The 18,026-nt window shown below is 43.7% G+C and overlaps 1 protein-coding gene across 2 annotated transcripts in view; it reads right to left on the bottom strand.

Moving 5' to 3' along the window:
- UBXN11 (UBX domain protein 11) overlaps nt 1-12,811 on the bottom strand; it is a 37,821-nt gene extending 25,010 nt beyond the window's left edge. For both annotated transcript variants that reach the window (XM_056557432.1, XM_056557433.1), the window contains exons 1-6: nt 12,561-12,811; nt 12,443-12,483; nt 7,651-7,719; nt 7,469-7,563; nt 2,242-2,299; nt 2,092-2,171 (exon numbers count right to left, since the gene is read on the bottom strand). In XM_056557432.1, coding sequence (XP_056413407.1) covers nt 2,092-2,171; nt 2,242-2,299; nt 7,469-7,563; nt 7,651-7,719; nt 12,443-12,483; nt 12,561-12,685 — 468 coding nt within the window. In that variant the 5' untranslated portion in view covers nt 12,686-12,811. The remainder of the gene's footprint in view (nt 1-2,091; nt 2,172-2,241; nt 2,300-7,468; nt 7,564-7,650; nt 7,720-12,442; nt 12,484-12,560) is intronic.
- Nucleotides 12,812-18,026: the final 5,215 nt, after the last annotated feature.

Raw genomic sequence — 18,026 nt, 5'->3', positions numbered from 1 at the left:
GTCTGTGTTGCCCAGCGACAGCCCCAAAATATCACTGCTCTAGAGGAGATCTGCATGGAGAAATGGGCCAAAATACCAGCAGACTTTGCCATTGCCAACAAACGGTATTTGCCATTTGCAAATAAAATCTTTAAAAAATCAGACAGTGATTTTATGTTTTTTTTTTTTTTTCGCATTATGTCTCTCATAGTTGTAATGAAAATTACAGGCCTCTCTTCTTTTTTTTAAGTGGGAGAACTTGCACAATTGGTGGCTAGCTAAATACTTTTTTGCCCCACTGTAACATAATAGCAAACAGTGCAGGATACCAGACAGGGGATCAGACGGATGTGCCCCCCACATGCTACTGTTTTTTTTTTTTTTTTTAATATGAAATAAAAGGGAAAAACAAAAGACTCCAGCTCACCAGTTGCATGCAATCACATGGAGAAAGGCTTCATCGCAGGGAGCACAAGAGGAAACGCTAAGCCATATTCTTATTTGGTCACAAGGCAATCCAACAGGTGGGGAAAGGGTACTCCAGCTCCACAATGGAATTAAAAATAATACTTTATTCTGCTACATATTTCAAATCCAAAAATTACAAAACAAAAACATAGGTGCTCAAGTGAGTTAAAACCCTTGTCATTTTTAGTATTTTAAATATGTAGCGGAATAAAGTATTATTTTTAATTCCATTGTGGAGCTGGAGTACCCTTTCCCCACCAGTTGGATTGCCTTGTGACCAAATAAGAATATGGCTTAGCGTTTCTTCTTGTGCTCCCTGCGATGAAGCCTTTCTCCATGTGATTGCATGCAACTGGTGAGCTGGGGCCAAGTAGAAAAATGTAATTTAATTTGGAATAAGTGGATTGATAGGAGTTAATTTTGATATTCATTTAGGGAATTGGAGAGAAAGTTGGCTTTCCCCTCTACCCCCTTCTCCCCCCCCCCTTTTTTTTTCTTTTTTTCTTTGTTTTGTTTTGTGTTGTTTTGCTTTCATGTATGGGCCTTATTTATTGGAAAGCCTGCCACAATATAGGTCGGTAGGAAAATATTTATGTTTCTGTAAAAGCTTTATTGTTTATGTCTTCTCTGTTTTTTTATTCTCCTCCTTTTGCGTATATTCTGTTGGTGTGATACTCTGCAAATGTTTGTAAGGTTTGAGAAGAAGGAAAAATAAAAAATTATATACATATATAGTTGAGGCATGGGAGACCGATCAGCTGGTTTCCCCCCTCCAATGCACGCTGAAGCGCATTAAAGTGAGTGACCCATAATTTTAAAGCGGTTCACCCACACTATATACCCCAGTATCTGTCAGTTTCAATTTAACACACTAATAAGGAATGAAGTCCAGTCATATTTTGCTGAGAAACCTCTCTCAAAAGGTTAGCAACACTTTGAGGTGGTGGAAAAATATCCTACTATGGGCAAACTAGCAAGATCCTACTTGTGTATATCAGGTACGTCCCCACCATCAGAAAGCCTCTTCTCTGCAGCAACATAGCTAATAAGAGGAGAGCTAGCTTCAGACCCGAGCATGTGGATATGCTATATTTTTAACACTGTAAAGTTTTTTTTTATAATCATGTGACTTATTCATTTTTTATTATGCCTGATATATATATATATATATATATATATATATATATATATATATAAATATATATATTATTTTAATTTTTAAATCGACTAATTAATCAATTTTACCAATAATGGTTGGTAACAGCCCTAGATTACTTAGCTTTGAATCTGACCTAATTTCAACATCCTCGAAGAAATACCGGCAGGGAGTTTGTAAATGTTCTCTTTCCTTGTGCACTCCCGTTTCCTCCCACAGTCTTATGTGTGAGCTCTTGGGATGAAGGGAAATGTGACTGGGTGCCCCACTGGGTCTCAGACAAATGTCAACAGTGATGTGGAATATGATAGCACTATGTAAATTATGGGAACTCATTCACATATTAGAGATAATATTAGAGATTAAGTTTGTTATGTATGACAAGTTGGCTTTTTCTGGCTTATGTCCATTGGATTCATACATTTTGTACAAAAAACATTGGTGATTAGATAAACAAGAGAAGACCTCAGGAGCACTGAAAGACATACCTCCATGTCATTTACTTTCTTCTGCAGTTCCTGACATTTTTTCTCAAGCTCGTATACTTGCTTGTCCACTGGTGGATTGTCTATAATCAAAAGACTAGTCAATGTCCTTATCAGTCAGTCCTCATGGACAAGACTAAAATAAATTCTTACCTGTCCTTCGTGTTTGCAATTTCTTGATCTTCTGTTCCAAGGCAGCAATCTCTTGATCCTAAAATATAAGACACGTGACATTAATATGGTAAGTAGAATACCTCTGATTTACAGTATCTAGTGACTATACAAAACAGTTTACCTATAGTGCCTGGTGACTAAACCTAAAAGCTGATATCTTCAGATAGCAACAGTAGTTATTACAACACATTTCCTCAAACAACTGTGCTCTGCCTGGGTGATTCTATATCTTCGAAGTCTACAAGCTGCTTCTCTTTCATCTTTCAAGTACAGTGAAAAATGACTACACACATGCAGGAAACTCTGTATAGGTAAGGGATTCCTCACACTGACAACATTAGTGTCATAAACAATAAATATGCCATAAATGGTAGTAGGAAAAGTTTTTAAGCAGCTCACAGATATCTATAAACACATTAAAATATATATCCTTGGACAATCTTAAATTGGCACAGTCAGATTCAAAATTTTTTTTAGATGTTGTACATCTTGACAAAACTGTTATATATAACATTAAGAAAATGTTATTTCCTTTTCATAGAAATAATGGCTTTGTCTAAGCTGAAGCGCAGGCATGGACAAAGTCCAGTTAAAGAGGGTGGGCTAGTACTCTGTGCCCTCTCCTGTCTGTCCTGTTTTGCCAAGACGTACAACATATAAAAAGTTTTTGTATCTTACAGTGCCCATTTAAGCAATGAGTTTCATATTTAATAACATTATCTCTTCTTTACAGTTACAATGTACATGTCATTTTAAAAAGGTTTATAAACCTAAATGGTTTAGTAGACTAACCCTTTGAAGTGCTGACAATGTGATTTTAGTGATTTCACTGCTGTTATTGGAAATTTACAAGTCCCCTGAATGGTGCACAGCTATTATTCATTCTCTTTATTTCAGAGATGGGACCAGAGCAGGGCTGTTTGCAAGTAGTTCCCAGACAGGCACTTCCTGCCTAAGTTGCCCTGCCAACCACAGCACAGCATACTCCTCTATGCACCACTATCTCATGAACAGGCTGGCAATGTGCTGGAGAATGATTCACACTGTACAGTACTATAGATGACATGTGGGGAGAGAAGGGGATTAGTGATATTCTGCATTTAAAAAGGTACTATATGATCAGACAAGATAAAACCAGCAGCAGCAGGATCATAGCAAGGAAGGGTTCCAGGAAGCAATGAGCTGGTACTGCTGCTGTGAAGTTAAAAAGGAGGGGGGATATTACACTGCTATACTGTGGGCATATACAGTATCTCACATAAGTGAGTACACCCTTCACATTATTGTATCCTTTCATGTGACAACACTAAAGAAATTACACTCCGTTACAATGTAAAGTAGCTTAAAGTGGAACAAACAGCACTCCATGGTGTGATATCGTAAGCAAATGACAAAAGATCCCAAAAAGATAGCGCCTACCAAAGTTAGTTGTACAAAACCAAGTACAACTATGGAATTGGTGTGTGAATGCATCGCAAAGACAGCAAACAATAGACGGACCTCCAATAGTAGGCTGGATCAAATCAGGCACTGGGAGTCTACCAGGTCCAAAAAACTTTATTTTCCCATCATGCAACGCATTTCACGGGGTTACCGCTTCTTCAGGCATTAATGTAAAGTAGTGAGTGCACAACCGGGTGTATAATCGTGTATTGTTGTGTGCCTTCAAGTAACAGAACTGTCCAAATTGGGCCCAGTTAGCCATTTTCCCTCCCTTGTGTCATGTGACTAATTACTGTTAAAAGGTCTCAAGTGTTAATGGGGAGCTAGCTTAATCCACTTAGGACAGGCCTCCATGGGTGACCAATGAAGTTTAATACATGTGATCAGCGTCATATCCTGAGATTGTGTTTGAAAAATAGACATGTGAGTGCTGCCAGCATTGCTGCAGAGGTTGAAGAGGTGGTGGTGGTGGGGGGGGTCAGCCTGTCAGTGCTCAGACTACATGCCACACAGTGCATCAAATTGGTCTGCATGGCTGTCGTCCCAGAAGGTAGCCTCTAATAAAGATGACGCAAAAGAAAATCTAGAAACAGTTTACTGAAGACAAGCAGACGAAGGACATGACACCAAGATAGATTTATTTAGTTAAACATGCACTGTGACAGACTAAAGCAGAGCATGATCCCTCCCTTAAGAGACTAGGCCGCAGGGTTATATTCCAACATGATAGTGACTCCAAACACACTTCCAAAATGACCACTGCCTTGCTAAAGAAGCTGAGGGAAAAGGTAATGAACTGGCCAAGCATGTCTCCAGACCTAAACCTTATTGAGCATTTATTGTGGGGGAGCACGAGGTCTTTAACATCCACCAGCTCTGTGATGTCATCATGGAGGATTGAAATAGGACTTCAGTTGCAACCTGTAAAGCTCTGGTAAACTCCATGACCAAGAGGCTTAAAGCAGCGCTGGAAAATAATGGTGGTCACACAAAATATTGACACTTTGGGCCCAATTTGGAAATTTTCACTTAGAGGTGTACTCACATTTGTTGCCAAGGATTAGAAATTAAAGGGGTTATCCATCATAAGGTGATTTTAGTACGTACCTGGCAGACAGTAATGGACATGCTTAGGAACGATCTGCGCTTGTCTTGGGGCTAAATGGCTGTGTCATGAGATTACCATAACACTGTGGCTATCTTTTTGTGAACTTGTATTTCCTGTTTGACTTTTTTTTTTTTACTACAAATCCCACAATTCCATTTTCCTCCCTCCCACACATCAGCCACTCCACCCATTGAAACAAAAGACCTGTGGTTTTCAATCAGGGTGCCTACAGCTGTTGCATTAGTTGCAGTTGATCTCTCTCCCATCAAGCGATCGCTCCACCCATTGAAGCAGACAGGTTCCCTGTCATCAGCTGACTAGTGAGTCAGGTCTCGGCCGCATTGCAAGCTGGGAAAAATCTGAGACAACAGTCATTTTGTATGCTGTTAAAAATAAATATTGGGGTGAAAATCACAGAAGAATTGTGAGAAAACTGTCACACACAGGGACAGACACTATATTATTAACTACACTAACTTTACAGCCCCTGTAGCATAGTCAAAGAAAAAAAATCCTGGAATACCCCTTTAATGACTGTGTATTGAGTTATTTTGATGGGAAAACAACATTAAACACTAGAATACAGGTTGTGCACTCACTACTTTACATTGTATCAGAGTGTCATTTCTTCAGTGTTGTCACATGAAAAGTTATAATAAAATATTTACAAAAATGTGATGGGTGTGCTTCCTTATGTGAGATACTGTAGCAGTGGGAACACTGGTATTTACACAGGTGACAGCTGCCCTGAGCTTTGTCGTTGGTACGAGATTAGAAGGAGGCCTTGATTGACATTTGAGGACCAGTTTGGAGCATCTTAAGCTGGAAGACTGTCAGCTTGCAGATACACAGCCCAGGCTCTTCGGCTCGCTCTCCTCCACACAGCACATGCTAAACCCCACTCTCACTTCCTGTTAGGCTGGGTTCACATATGTACGGCATCTGGCATAGGTGAACTAAGCCTAGATGTCGATGCAACTGATGCCAACATGAATCAGTTGTCATCAGTTGTATGGCATCCAGTATCCATTGTTTCTGGACGCCAGACAGGGAAATGCAGCAAACTGCATTCCCCTGTCCAGTGCCTTCCAGCGTGTCCAACCATCGGCGTCAAAATTAAGTTGCTGGATGATTGTGAACTGTCCCATTCAAATAAATGGGATCAGTTCTAGCATCAGTTTCCCTCCGGTGCATGCCGGAGAGAAACTATGCCGGACGCCTGATATACGTGAACCTCTTTCCTCTAGGATCAGTTCCCATGTGCTATAATTCTGTAAGTAATAATTATATTTTATTTGTACTCTTGTCTGTCCCTTTATCACTCACTAACACACCCATTATTGGTGGTCTCACCAACGTGGGTCATGGTCTCTTATTATCAGGAGGACTTTGGTAAAAATGTTTGGTTTACTAGTATTGGCGATTTGATGGTATTCACTATATAATTTTTTTGTATTGGTAACTTAATAAATGTTAGGTTTTAGTGTTACAGTGATTGTGTATGTGAACCCAGCCTAATTTGTCCTGATCTAGCTGCTAGTAGAAATTTCCACTGACAGCGAGCAGTGAACAGCAGATTGCAGAGAAGTAAGCCATCTAAACCAAGACTTTAGGGTTGTTTTTCTGACATAAGGAGTTATTTTTGGTAAATAGGGGGATAAACAAATATGGCAGAAATCACATAGGATATAAAACTTAAACATTGGAGTGCACAGCCATGTTTGGAATCCTGAGAACTGACCATCCTTGCCTTCTATAAAACTTAAAGAATTTTTTTAAATCGACAGTGTCCATGTAAAAATGTACCTGTAGTTTTCATTATGCCGCCCTTCTTGTGGCATAAGGGACAGACCTCTAAAAAACAGCATGTCTGTCCCTTATGCCACAGTATACAGTAGGTCAAGAGAACCTACTTCCAGTACCACGCAGCTGATGCTTCTAGGGAAGAAGCACAGCTTGACAGACTTCCCCCTATCACTGTCCTTAGGGCAAAATCTTTGAATTATTTGGGGGGGGGGGGGGGGGGTGGCGGGGGAATAATAGTGGCAGCCGTAAATTTTCTCTAGTGGTGATTTTCTCTAGTGGTGCTGCATGCTTTTTGTTTCAAGTTCTACTAACCTACTATACATTATGAAATAAAGAGACAGACTGCTGAAAATACCATGTTCATCACTATATTATGCTACCCAATGTGACAGGTCCCCTTAAAGTGTAGGGTAACACGTAGTGCATCCGCAGCGTATTTGACGCTGCGGATGCGCTACTGTCTAAGAGTTGCTGCACGCATGTGCAGTGTACTCAGACATCGCAGCTGCTCTCTGTCTAGCTCAGGGAGCGACTGCAATGTCTGCTCGTATCAGTGGATTGTGGCTACCAGCAGACAAGGCAGTTGGCACGGGCACAGCAGGAGGCACACACTAGGGATGGTGAGTAGCGAATCCCCAGCATCAAATATGCTGCTGATGGGCTACATGTGACCCTACCCTACATGGTGTGTGATGTGGGTTTTGTTACAGACACATCCTGTAAAAAATAAAAATTAAATGGGTTTTGCCTCCTCACTCATGTTTTCTTTAAAAATGGTTCATAAATTACCAATTCTCCAAAAGATATGCAAACTTTTAAGCACAACTGTACATAAAACACTGTGCATACCTTCAGCTGGATTTCTCGTGCTTGTAGTTTTACTCGTGTCTCCAACTCACTGACTCTTTTTACAGTACTGCTTAACAGATCAAAGTCACTCAATCCTACAACAAAATATATTAAAAAACGCCATAACCAACCCATACGAATCATACAGAGTAAGATTAGTATTTCTTCCTTGACATTCTCACCGTGTTCCTTCCCAAGTGTGAACTGTACCTTCTCTTGAGGGAAACTGTTGCTGGATGGAAGACTTGCAACTGACAGGAAGTAAAGAGAGCTATGAAATTAAATAACTATATAATGATACTTACAGTTAACACAGTTGTTTACTATTCCTGAAATAAAATTGTTACTTATGAAAACAACCAGAAATAGAATTAAAGGAGTAGTCCAGTGGTGAACAACTTATCCCCTATTCTAAGGATTGGGGATAAGTTGCAGATCGTGGGGGGTCCGACCGCTGGGGCCCCCCGCGATCTCCTGTACGGAGCCCCGACAGCCCGTGGGAAGGGGGCGTGTCGACCTCCGCACGAAGCGGCGGCTGACACGCCCCCTCAATACAACTCTATGGCACAGCCGAAGCGCTGCCTTTGGCAATCTCCAGCTCTGCCATAGAGATGTATTGAGGGGGCGTGTCGACCGCCGCTTCGTGCGGAGGTCGACACCCGCTATCTGGACGGAGAGCCTGGCCCCCGTACAGAGAGATCGCAGGGGGCCCCAGCGGTCGGACCCCCCGCGATCTCAAACTTATCCCCTATCCTTAGGATAGGGGATACGTTTTTCACCACTGGACTACCCCTTTAATGACATTAAAAATTAGGGTTACAATGAAACACTGGTACATGGCTAATGGACTGTGTGACACCATTACCCAAACGCAGACAGGGCAGCATGAAGTAGTGGCAAGATGTCATGTTTCTGTGGCAGCATCACATAGAAGGTTTTGGCAGATAAGTACCATTTGGCCCATCTAGGCTGCCCAATATTCTGAATACTATTCATATTTGGTCCAGTGGTATCCAACCTGTAGCAGCCTCTAGCTGTTGCAAAACTACAACTCCCAGTAAACTGGATGCTCCTCTGGTGTTCCCCACTGAGCCAATCTCTGGCCATGTGCCATATATGTAAAAAAACAGACCACTGAGGCCAGTGACTGACTGCAGTGTCATCTGAACAATGTACATGTTGTCATTACAGCACACTTTGTGGGTGACATGGTCACATACACTAGATGCAGACCTACACTATATGTACAGAGTATATGCACATTCACATATGAAGTATATGCAGACTCATACACATACTTTACGCAGATGCTCACACTCTATGTGCACACACAGTATGTGCAAAGTCCCCTTCTAGACTTGATCTTTCAGGCAGGTGCTGTAGTCCATCACACTCTACCCCCTAATCCCATAACTGGAAGCAATGGAGCAATGGGGGATGAAGATGGTCAGCACAGACAAGAAATCATGGGGGGCAGTGGGGTACAGCTCAGTTTCCACTCCTTGTGCTGTCCCCTCCCCATGAGGTGCACCCTTCCCCCTACCTCTGCTCAGTGACCTGACTGCTGTGAGAAGCAGAGCCGAGGCAATGCATATAAAAACAAAGCTCTGCACAGATAATATGTATCCTGTTGCTGCATCCTCCATCTCTTGCTCTCTGTTTCCAGGCACATGCACCACATGTTGCCCAGACATGTTAAAAGTTGAGATTGTACCGGGTCTGACTGCTGAAACACAATGCGATCAGGAATTAAATCGAGCGCCTCATGCCCCAGTAGTCAGTCAATCAAATCCGACCTTATCTGTATAATTCTATGCAGTAAAAAGGTCGACTCTGGCATCTGGGAAGGGGAGCGTGCTTATATGCACTCGCAGCATCTTTCAACAGTGAGATCCGATACAATCTCAACTTTTCACAAGTCAACAGTTGTATTAAATGACAGTAATGCTTTAAATCGCCATATTTTGAACCGTATAACTTTTTTAGTTTTCTGTCTATGGAGCTGTTTTAGGGCTCATGTTTTGTGCTGAAATCTGTTGTTTTCATCTTTAAAGGGGTATTTCGGGCAAAAACATCTTATCCCCTATCCAAAGGGACCCCCGCGATCTCCCTGCAGCACCTGCATTCTATTCGGGGCTGCGTCTACAGTTTCAGAAACTTCCGGGTTACTGGGACTGGAGATATGACGTAAGACCACATTATACCCCCTCCATTCAGGAGGTGTGATGGCTGTTGCGCCCCCTCCCATAAACATGAATGGAGGGGGTGTGGCTTGGCGTCACATCTCCAGTCCCGGAAACCCGGAGGTTTCCAAAACTGGAGATACTGGGGTGCTGCAGGGAGATCGCGAGGGGTCCCAGCGGAGGGCCTCCCGCAATCAGACATCTTACCCCCTATCCTTTGGATAGGGTATAAGATGTTTTTGCCTGGAATACCCCTAGGTACCCCTAGGTAGATGGGGCTTTTTGATCACTTTTCATTCAATTTTTCCTGGTATTGGATGGGGGGAAAAAATAAAACATTTCTGGCATTTGGTATTTTCTTTTGGTTACACCATTTACTGTGCAGGATAATAAACATTATATTTTATTAGTACAGACAATTCTGCATATAGTAAGACCCTTTCTTTTTAACTTTGCTGCAGTTAAAAATGGATCAGTACCCTGTGTTTGTGTTATGGGGACTGATCCGCACCAGTAATGACACAGCCGTTTTAATGCTGCTGTCAGCTTTGAAAGTGGAATCTATATGGTTAATAGCCAACATTGGAGATTGCTCCATACTAGCTAATAGCGGTAGCCCACCCCTGCTTAAAGGCCATCTGCGGCTGAAAACAACTTATCCCCTATCCATAGGGGTGGGGGGGGCATCCACCCAACCAGCCCACCAGGGAGCATTCACATGTCCCTTTAGACGCCGCTGTCAACTTTGACAGTGGCGATCTAAAGGGTTAATAGCCAGTCGCGGCGATCGCCGCATGCTGGCTATTAGCGTCAGCCCCCGGCTACTGAAATCAGCCGGGGGCTGCAGAGTATAGAGCGGGCACGAGTCGGGAATCTGCTCCATACAGACTGCTGAGCGCCACAGTGCTTGTCAGGTCAGGTTTCCGGGCTAAGGGACGGAAAAATTCACCTGCCCGGCACCCAGAACTGCATGTCCTGGGCCTGGGGCGATAGGAATTCCACATCCCTGAATGCGCCGCCTGATAGACAGCTATGCATTCTGTATGGACTCTGCACAAAGAATGAACATGTTTGTTCTTTGCGCTGAGGCGGAAAATGAAATTTCTGTGCCGAAAATATCTGGCACGAAAAAATTCCGCCGTGTGCTCAGAGCAGTAGAATCCCGTTGAATTCAACTGGACTCCACTTTGGAATTTGGCACGGAAATTCTGGGGTGTACACATGGCCTAAGGGGTTAAAGAGAACTAGCTCCACACTGGGAAGCCATTTAACTCCTGTGTAATGTATCTTTTGAGAAGTCTCCAGTATTGTGCAGCGGCTCTTCTCACTATGCAGAAGCCACAAATACAGTGAAACCTCATTGAAAAGACTACCCAAAATGGCACTGAAAGGCGGTCTTCTTGAGGGGTAGCATGCTAAGTGTATGGGGGACAAAATCTCTCCAAAAAATCTGGTCTGGATAAAGATGTGGTCTTCTCAAAGAAGTTTTTCTGCAGTTGGCAAACTGTGTGGCAGCAGATAGAGTGAGCGAATACTTGCCAGAAATGGGCTTAGATCTCATACAGCAGTGTTCCCCACCCTGATGTTTTTCAGCTACAACGCCCATCATGCCATGACAGCCTTCACTTGTCAGGAGACGATGGGAGATGTAGTTTTACAACAGCTGGAGCGCTACATAGAGACTAAATGGGGAGAAAGGAACACAGGACACAAGTCTGTGACACATAAAATGGCTGCGGCTTTTATAATTCAACCAGAAACAACAACTTAAGGTACAATAGGCCAGATAAGATGTGCCTCATCCTATGATATTATTTAAAGTAGACTTTCTCATCAATGCTCTAGGACAGTAGTCTCCAACCTGCGGACCTCCAGATGTTGTAAAACTACAACTCCCAGCATGCCCGGACAGCCAACGGCTGTCCGGGCATGCTGGGAGTTGTAGTTTTGCAACATCTGGAGGTCCACAGGTTGAAGACCACTGCTCTAGGACATTGTTTCCCAACCAGTGTGCCTTCAGCAGTTACAAAATTACATCTCCAGCCTTTGGCATGCTGGGAGTTGTAGTTTAGCAGCAGCGGAAGGCAGCCTGGTTGGGAAACACTGATCTAGGGAGTACGGTGTCCATTTTAGGACATTTTCAGTCGTCAGCCGTACCTCCGTCAGGCAAAACAGCATCCCGCCTCCTCCCTCGTACCACCCTCCGTCAGGCGTCAGTTGCAACTCTCTCCTTCCTCCTTTGTCATCCTAAAGTCTCTCATCCAAAACTCCGTCATCCCTCAAACGAAAAACCTTCCTGCCGTGTAGCAGAGCCGAGTCAGTGTCGGCTTTCTGCTATACGGGTTCTGCTGTACATGCTATTTAATGTCGGCTCTGCTATGCGGCAGGAAGTTGCGTCTGAGGGAGAATCGTCTGAGGCATGACGGCGTTTTGGATGAGGGAGTTTCGGATGAGGGAGTTGTGGCCGAAGGATGACAGCGATTGGTGTGAGGGAGGAGGCGGGACGCCGTTTTGCCTGACGGAGGACAGAGTTGCGGCTGATGTCGATTGGTCCGGGGTAGGAGGCGGGACGCTGTTTTGCCTGACAGAAGACTGAGGTACTGCTGACGACTGACGATGTCCTAAAATGGACACTGTAAGGGAGTCTTTTTCCTATCACTCCCTTTAGATGCAGAAGGTATCAGTTCTCTCTTGCTGTCATGTCTCCATACAATGAGTTGTGCTGGTAATCACACTGGACAGGTTGCGGTAGTAATGGCTGCCCATGTACTGGTCTTCTGCTGTCACTTACCTAGATAAGCCGCATTGTCTTTAAAGGGGGCAGCTCTTCTCCTAGAAGAAAAGAAAACAGCATGGAGTTGTCTGCAGGACAGGACATGATCGCTGTGGATATACAGCGCGGCACCTACTGGTCTCTGGCAGCTGGGGTCTCCCGGGACATCTGGACATCCATGGGCTTCCCCAGGTGATCGTGGTGGTCGCCTAGGATCTTACTCCTCCGGGACCTCCCTAACGTAACTAGCGGGCTGCTCATTGTCACCCCTCTGCGCCACCATATTGTTTAATGCCGGTCGCTAGGAGACGATAACTTCCGGCGGAGAGTCTGAGCGGGCGGGGAGTGAGGTGCTGACTATGGACATGTTCAGCAGCATCAGGCTCATGTAGGTCAGCAAACATTCCCTGAAGTGTCGTGTCCCGCCAATTGTTTAGGAAAGGAAGAAGAAATACAGTGAAGCCTTCTTGGGACAACCTGCCAAAATTCTAGGGGGTGGTCTTCTCAAATGAATCCGGTTTGGATATGGGGTGCTCTTTTGGAGAGGTTTCCCTGTAATGCCTTCTGCCTGCCCTGACAATTCCTCCTCACGTTTCCGATGAAAATGGCGCCAAAGTCTATTTTATTCTGGAGCTGACAGGAGCGAGAGCCCATTCATGTCTGGACACCAACTATAGGTTGGTTTCCTCTGAAGGCTCCATTCACACTCAGTTTTTCATTTCTTTTTCTCTTTCAATCCTTTTTTTTTTATTATTATTTCAGCAACAATAAATCACACTAACATTATCATATAATATAGACATTATCATTCCTTATAACTACATAAGCCAAACCTAAAATGTTGGCACAAATACACAAAAATAAAGTTTTTCATATCAGTACATACACTAGTAAAATCTGATGTGTGCGCCAAACCTAAAACCCCAGTTTATACAGCTAAATACCTTACAGTTGCTTGTGTCACCCATAGGCTGTCACGTTAACCCCTTAAGGACTCAGGGTTTTTCCGTTTTTGCACATTCGTTTTTTCCTCCTTACCTTTTAAAAATCATAACCCTTTCAATTTTCCACCTAAAAATCCATATTATGGCTTATTTTTTGCGTCGCCAAGTCTACTTTGCAGTGACATTCATTTTACCCAAAAATGCACAGCGAAACGGAAAAAAAATTGTGCGACAAAATTGAAGAAAAACATGCCATTTTGTAACTTTTGGGGGCTTCCGTTTCTACGCAGTGCATATTTCGGTAAAAATTACACCTTATCATTATTCTGTAGGTCCATATGGTTAAAATGATACCCTACTTATATAGGTTTGATTTTGTCGCACTTCTGGAAAAAATCATAACTACATGGAGGAAAATTTATACGTTTAAAAATGTCATCTTCTGACCCCTATAACTTTTTTATTTTTCCACGTACAGGGCGGTATGAGGACTCATTTTTTGCGCCGTGATCTGAAGTTTTTATCGGTATGATTTTTGTTTTGATCGGACTTTTTGATCACTTTTTATTCATTTTTTTTAATGGTATAAAATGTGACCAAAATACGCTTTTTTGGACTTTGGAATTTTTTTGCGCGTACGCCATTGACCGTGCGGTTTAATTAATGATATATTTTTATAGTTTGGACATTTACGCACGCGGCGATACCACATGTTTATTTATTTTCTTTTTTTACACTTTTATTTTTTTTATGGGAAAAGGGGGGTGATTCAAACTTTTATTAGGGAAGGGGTTAAATGACCTTTTATTAACACTTTTTTTTTTTACATTTTTTTTGCAGTGTTATAGGTCCCATAGAGACCTATAACACTGCACACACTGATCTCTCATGCTGATCACTGGCGTGTATTAACACGCCTGTGATCAGTGTTATCGGCGCTTGACTGCTCCTGCCTGGATCTCAGGCACGGAGCAGTCATTCGCCGATCGGACACCGAGGAGGCAGGTAAGGGCCCTCCCGGTGTCCTGCCAGCTGTTCGGGACGCCGCGATTTCACCCCGGCGGTCCCGAACAGCCCGACTGAGCAGCCGGGTCACTTTCGCTTTAGAAGCGGCGGTCAGCTTTGACCGCCGCTTCTAAAGGGTTAATACCGCACATCGCCGCGATCGGCGATGTGTGGTATTAGCCGCGGGTCCCGGCCGTTGATGAGCGCCGGGACCGACGCGATATGACGCGGGATCGCGGTGCGATCCCGCTTCATATCGCGGGAGCCGGCGCAGGACGTAAATATACGTCCTGCGTCGTTAAGGGGTTAAAGGGGGTTTTCCCATCTCATGGACCACCGTTTATTTTATATATATTTATTTATATAATGAAAAAGTAAGCAATTTTGCTCATACATATAATTAGCATAATCGCATACTTTTTATGTTGTGCCTATTGTTCACAGCTCACTGCCTGAATTACTAACCACCACTCCGCTGCTGACTTCACTCATTGGGGGGTTGAAACTAGTTTGAATGTTCCTCTGCCCAAATTAGGAAGTGGAGCAGGACGGAGCGATGCAGGAAGTAGAAAACATGAGGTGGGATAACCCCTTAAAGGGGTACTCCGGTGCTTACACATTTTATCCCCTATCCGCTCCGCCCCTCAATGCAAGCCTACGGGAGGGGGCGTGACAGCTGTCACGCCCCCTCCCGTAGGCTTGCATTGAGGGGCGGAGCGTGACATCACACGGAGGCAGAGGCGTGACGTCACACGCCGCCGGCCCTGCGGTCGACCGTAATCAGACCCGGAGCGAACACGCTCCGGGGACTGATTACAAACGGGGTGCTGCGTGCATGATCACTGGTGTCCCCAGCTGCGGGACTCCCGCGATCAGGCATCTTATCCCTAAATATTCTGCAGACACCTATGCCCAAGGGTGAGTCCCGTGCCCTTACCCATGAAAACCTGTTGCTGGTCAGGTTTAAGGATAAGAGGGATGTCCTTATGCTGTCCACTATTCATGATAACGGCAGCTCACCTGTCCCTGTGCGAGGTACCACAACAACGGTCCTCAAGCCGATTGTATTCTGGACTACTATCGGTATATGGGGGGAGTTGATCTTTCTGATCAAGTCCTCAAGCCATACATGGCCATGCGGAAAACACGTGTATGGTACCAAAAAGTTGCGGTCTTCTTGGTACAGGTTGCCATGCACAACTCTTTTGTACTGTCCCAGTATGCTGGCAACACAAGTCCCAAAGCCCCTGATCTTTGGCGACCGGGAAAGAGCAGGCCAGAGTTCCCAAGGAACTGGAAATATAGGTTCTGTCACGCCACCTCCTATAGGCTTTCATTGAGGGGGCGGAGCGTGACGTCACACGGGTGCGGAGCCGTGACATCACAATACTCCCCGGCCCCGTGATCGGCAGTCATCAGACCCGGAGCGAACATGCTCCAGGGGCTGATGGTAACGGGGTGCTGTATGAAAGATCACGGGGGTCCCCAGCGGCGGGACCCCCGCGATCAGGCATCTTATCCCCTATCCTTTGCATAGGGGATAAGATGTTTTAGCGCCGGAGTACCCCTTTAATTTTCCGTAATTTGACCCCAAAGTACCAAGTCCAGAGTACATTCCAAGTTTTAATCCCATAAACCACTAAATTGCCCAAAAATCTCTTATAAAAAAAAAATCTGAGAACTCTGGGGGTATTTTGTTCTCTGGGTCACTGAGTCACTATCATCGGGGACTTTTTATGTTGCCTCAAATACGCAGCACTCTCTTTCCACCTGAGCGGGTTGCGCATTTGGGGCAACAGGTTAGGGACGGCCACACACATCACATTCCCAGAATAATGATTCAGAGCATAGGGTTTGGGGTGGGCATATTTTTTAGTTTTGGCTATGCTCTGGGTCATCATTCTGGGAACATAAACAGTTTTATCATTTTACATCCCACTGTACCCCATTTTAGTAATTTACCCCATGTAACGCTCCTTGAGGGGGGGGTCCCGCTGTTCTGGCTCCATAGGCAGCTATGTAGAGGTTCAAGACCCCTGACTGCGCTCTTCCGAGACTGATGTGCACGCTGTTTACGGTACGTAATGTAATTACAAATTTACGGTGACATGTTCTCCTTTAACCACTTGTGAAAATGAAAAATTGTAGTGCGACCGCAGGTCACTTGATGTCCACACATGGGGTATTTCCATACTCAGAAGATATGGGGTCACACATTTTGGGGGGCAGTTTCTCCTATTACCCCTTGTAAAAATGTAAAATTTGGGGAAGAACAAGCATTTTTGTAAAAAAATGTAATAAAATCATTTACATATCCAAAGTCGTCAAACACCTGTGAGGTGTTAAGACTCACTGCATTTTCTCCTATTACCCCTTATAAAAACGTAAAATTTGGGGGAAAACCAGCATTTTTGTGAAAAAATAATTCCTTTACACATCCAACTTTAACGAAAAGTCGTCAAACACCTGTGAGGTGTTAAGGCTCACTGTACCCCTTGTTACGTTCCTTAAGGGGTGTAGTTTCCAAAATAGTATGCCATGTGGGTTTTTTTTTTTTTGCTGTCCTGGCACCATAGGGGCTAAATGGGACAAGCCCCCCCAAAAACCATTTCAGCAAAATTTGCTTTTCAAAAGCCAAATGTGACTCCTTCTCTTCTGAGCATTGTAGTGCGCCCACAGTGCACTTGTTGTCCACACATGGGGTATTTCCATACTCAGAAGAGATCGGGTTACAAATTTTGGGGGGCATTTTCTCCTATCTCCTTGTAAAAATGTAAAATTTGGGGGAAAACCAGCATTTTAGTGAAGAATATTAATTTACACATCCAACTTTAATGAAAAATCGTCAAACACCTGTGGGGTGTTAAGGCTCACTGGACCCCTTGTTACGTTCCTTAAGGGGTGTAGTTTCTAAATTAGTATGCCATGTGTTTTTTTTTTGTTTGTTTTTTTCTGTTCTGGCACCATAGGGGCTTCCTAAATGTGACATTCCCCCCCATAAACCATTTAAGAAAAACTCACTCTCCAAAATCTCATTGTCGCTTCTTCCCTTCTGAGCCTTGTAGTGCATCCACAGAACACTTTACATCCACATATGAGGTATTTCCTTACTCAAGAGAAATGGGTTTACACATTTTAGGAAGATTTCTCTATTTTTTCCCCTTGTAAAAATTCAAAAACTGGGTCTACAAGAACATGCGAGTGTAAAAAATGAAGATTTTTAATTTTCTCCTTCACGTTGCTGCTATTCCTGTGAAACACCTAAAGGGTTAACAGACTTTCTGAATGTCATTTAGAATACTTTGAGGTGTGCCGTTTCTATAAGGCTAAGTTTCCACTTGTTTTTTTTTTCTGGCAGTTTTTGGAGATCAGCCACTGCAGTTTTTGAGCCAAAGCCAGAAGTGTATTCAAAAGGAATAGGACATATAAAGGAAGGGCTTACACTTCTCCTCCCTTATGGAGCCACTTCTGACTTTGGCTCAAAAACTGCAGTGGCAATATTCCAAAAACTGCCAGAAAAAAAATAAGTGGAAACTTAGCCTAAAGGGGTAATTTATGGGGAATTTATAATATGAAGGCCCTTCAAATCCACTTCAAAACTGAACTGGTCTCTGAAAAATTTAGATTTTGAAAATTTTGTGAAAAATTGGAAA

Source organism: Hyla sarda, chromosome 2, assembly GCF_029499605.1.
Source record: "Hyla sarda isolate aHylSar1 chromosome 2, aHylSar1.hap1, whole genome shotgun sequence".
Taxonomy (NCBI): Eukaryota; Metazoa; Chordata; class Amphibia; order Anura; family Hylidae; genus Hyla; species Hyla sarda.
This window is presented reverse-complemented; position numbering and strand designations above follow the sequence as displayed.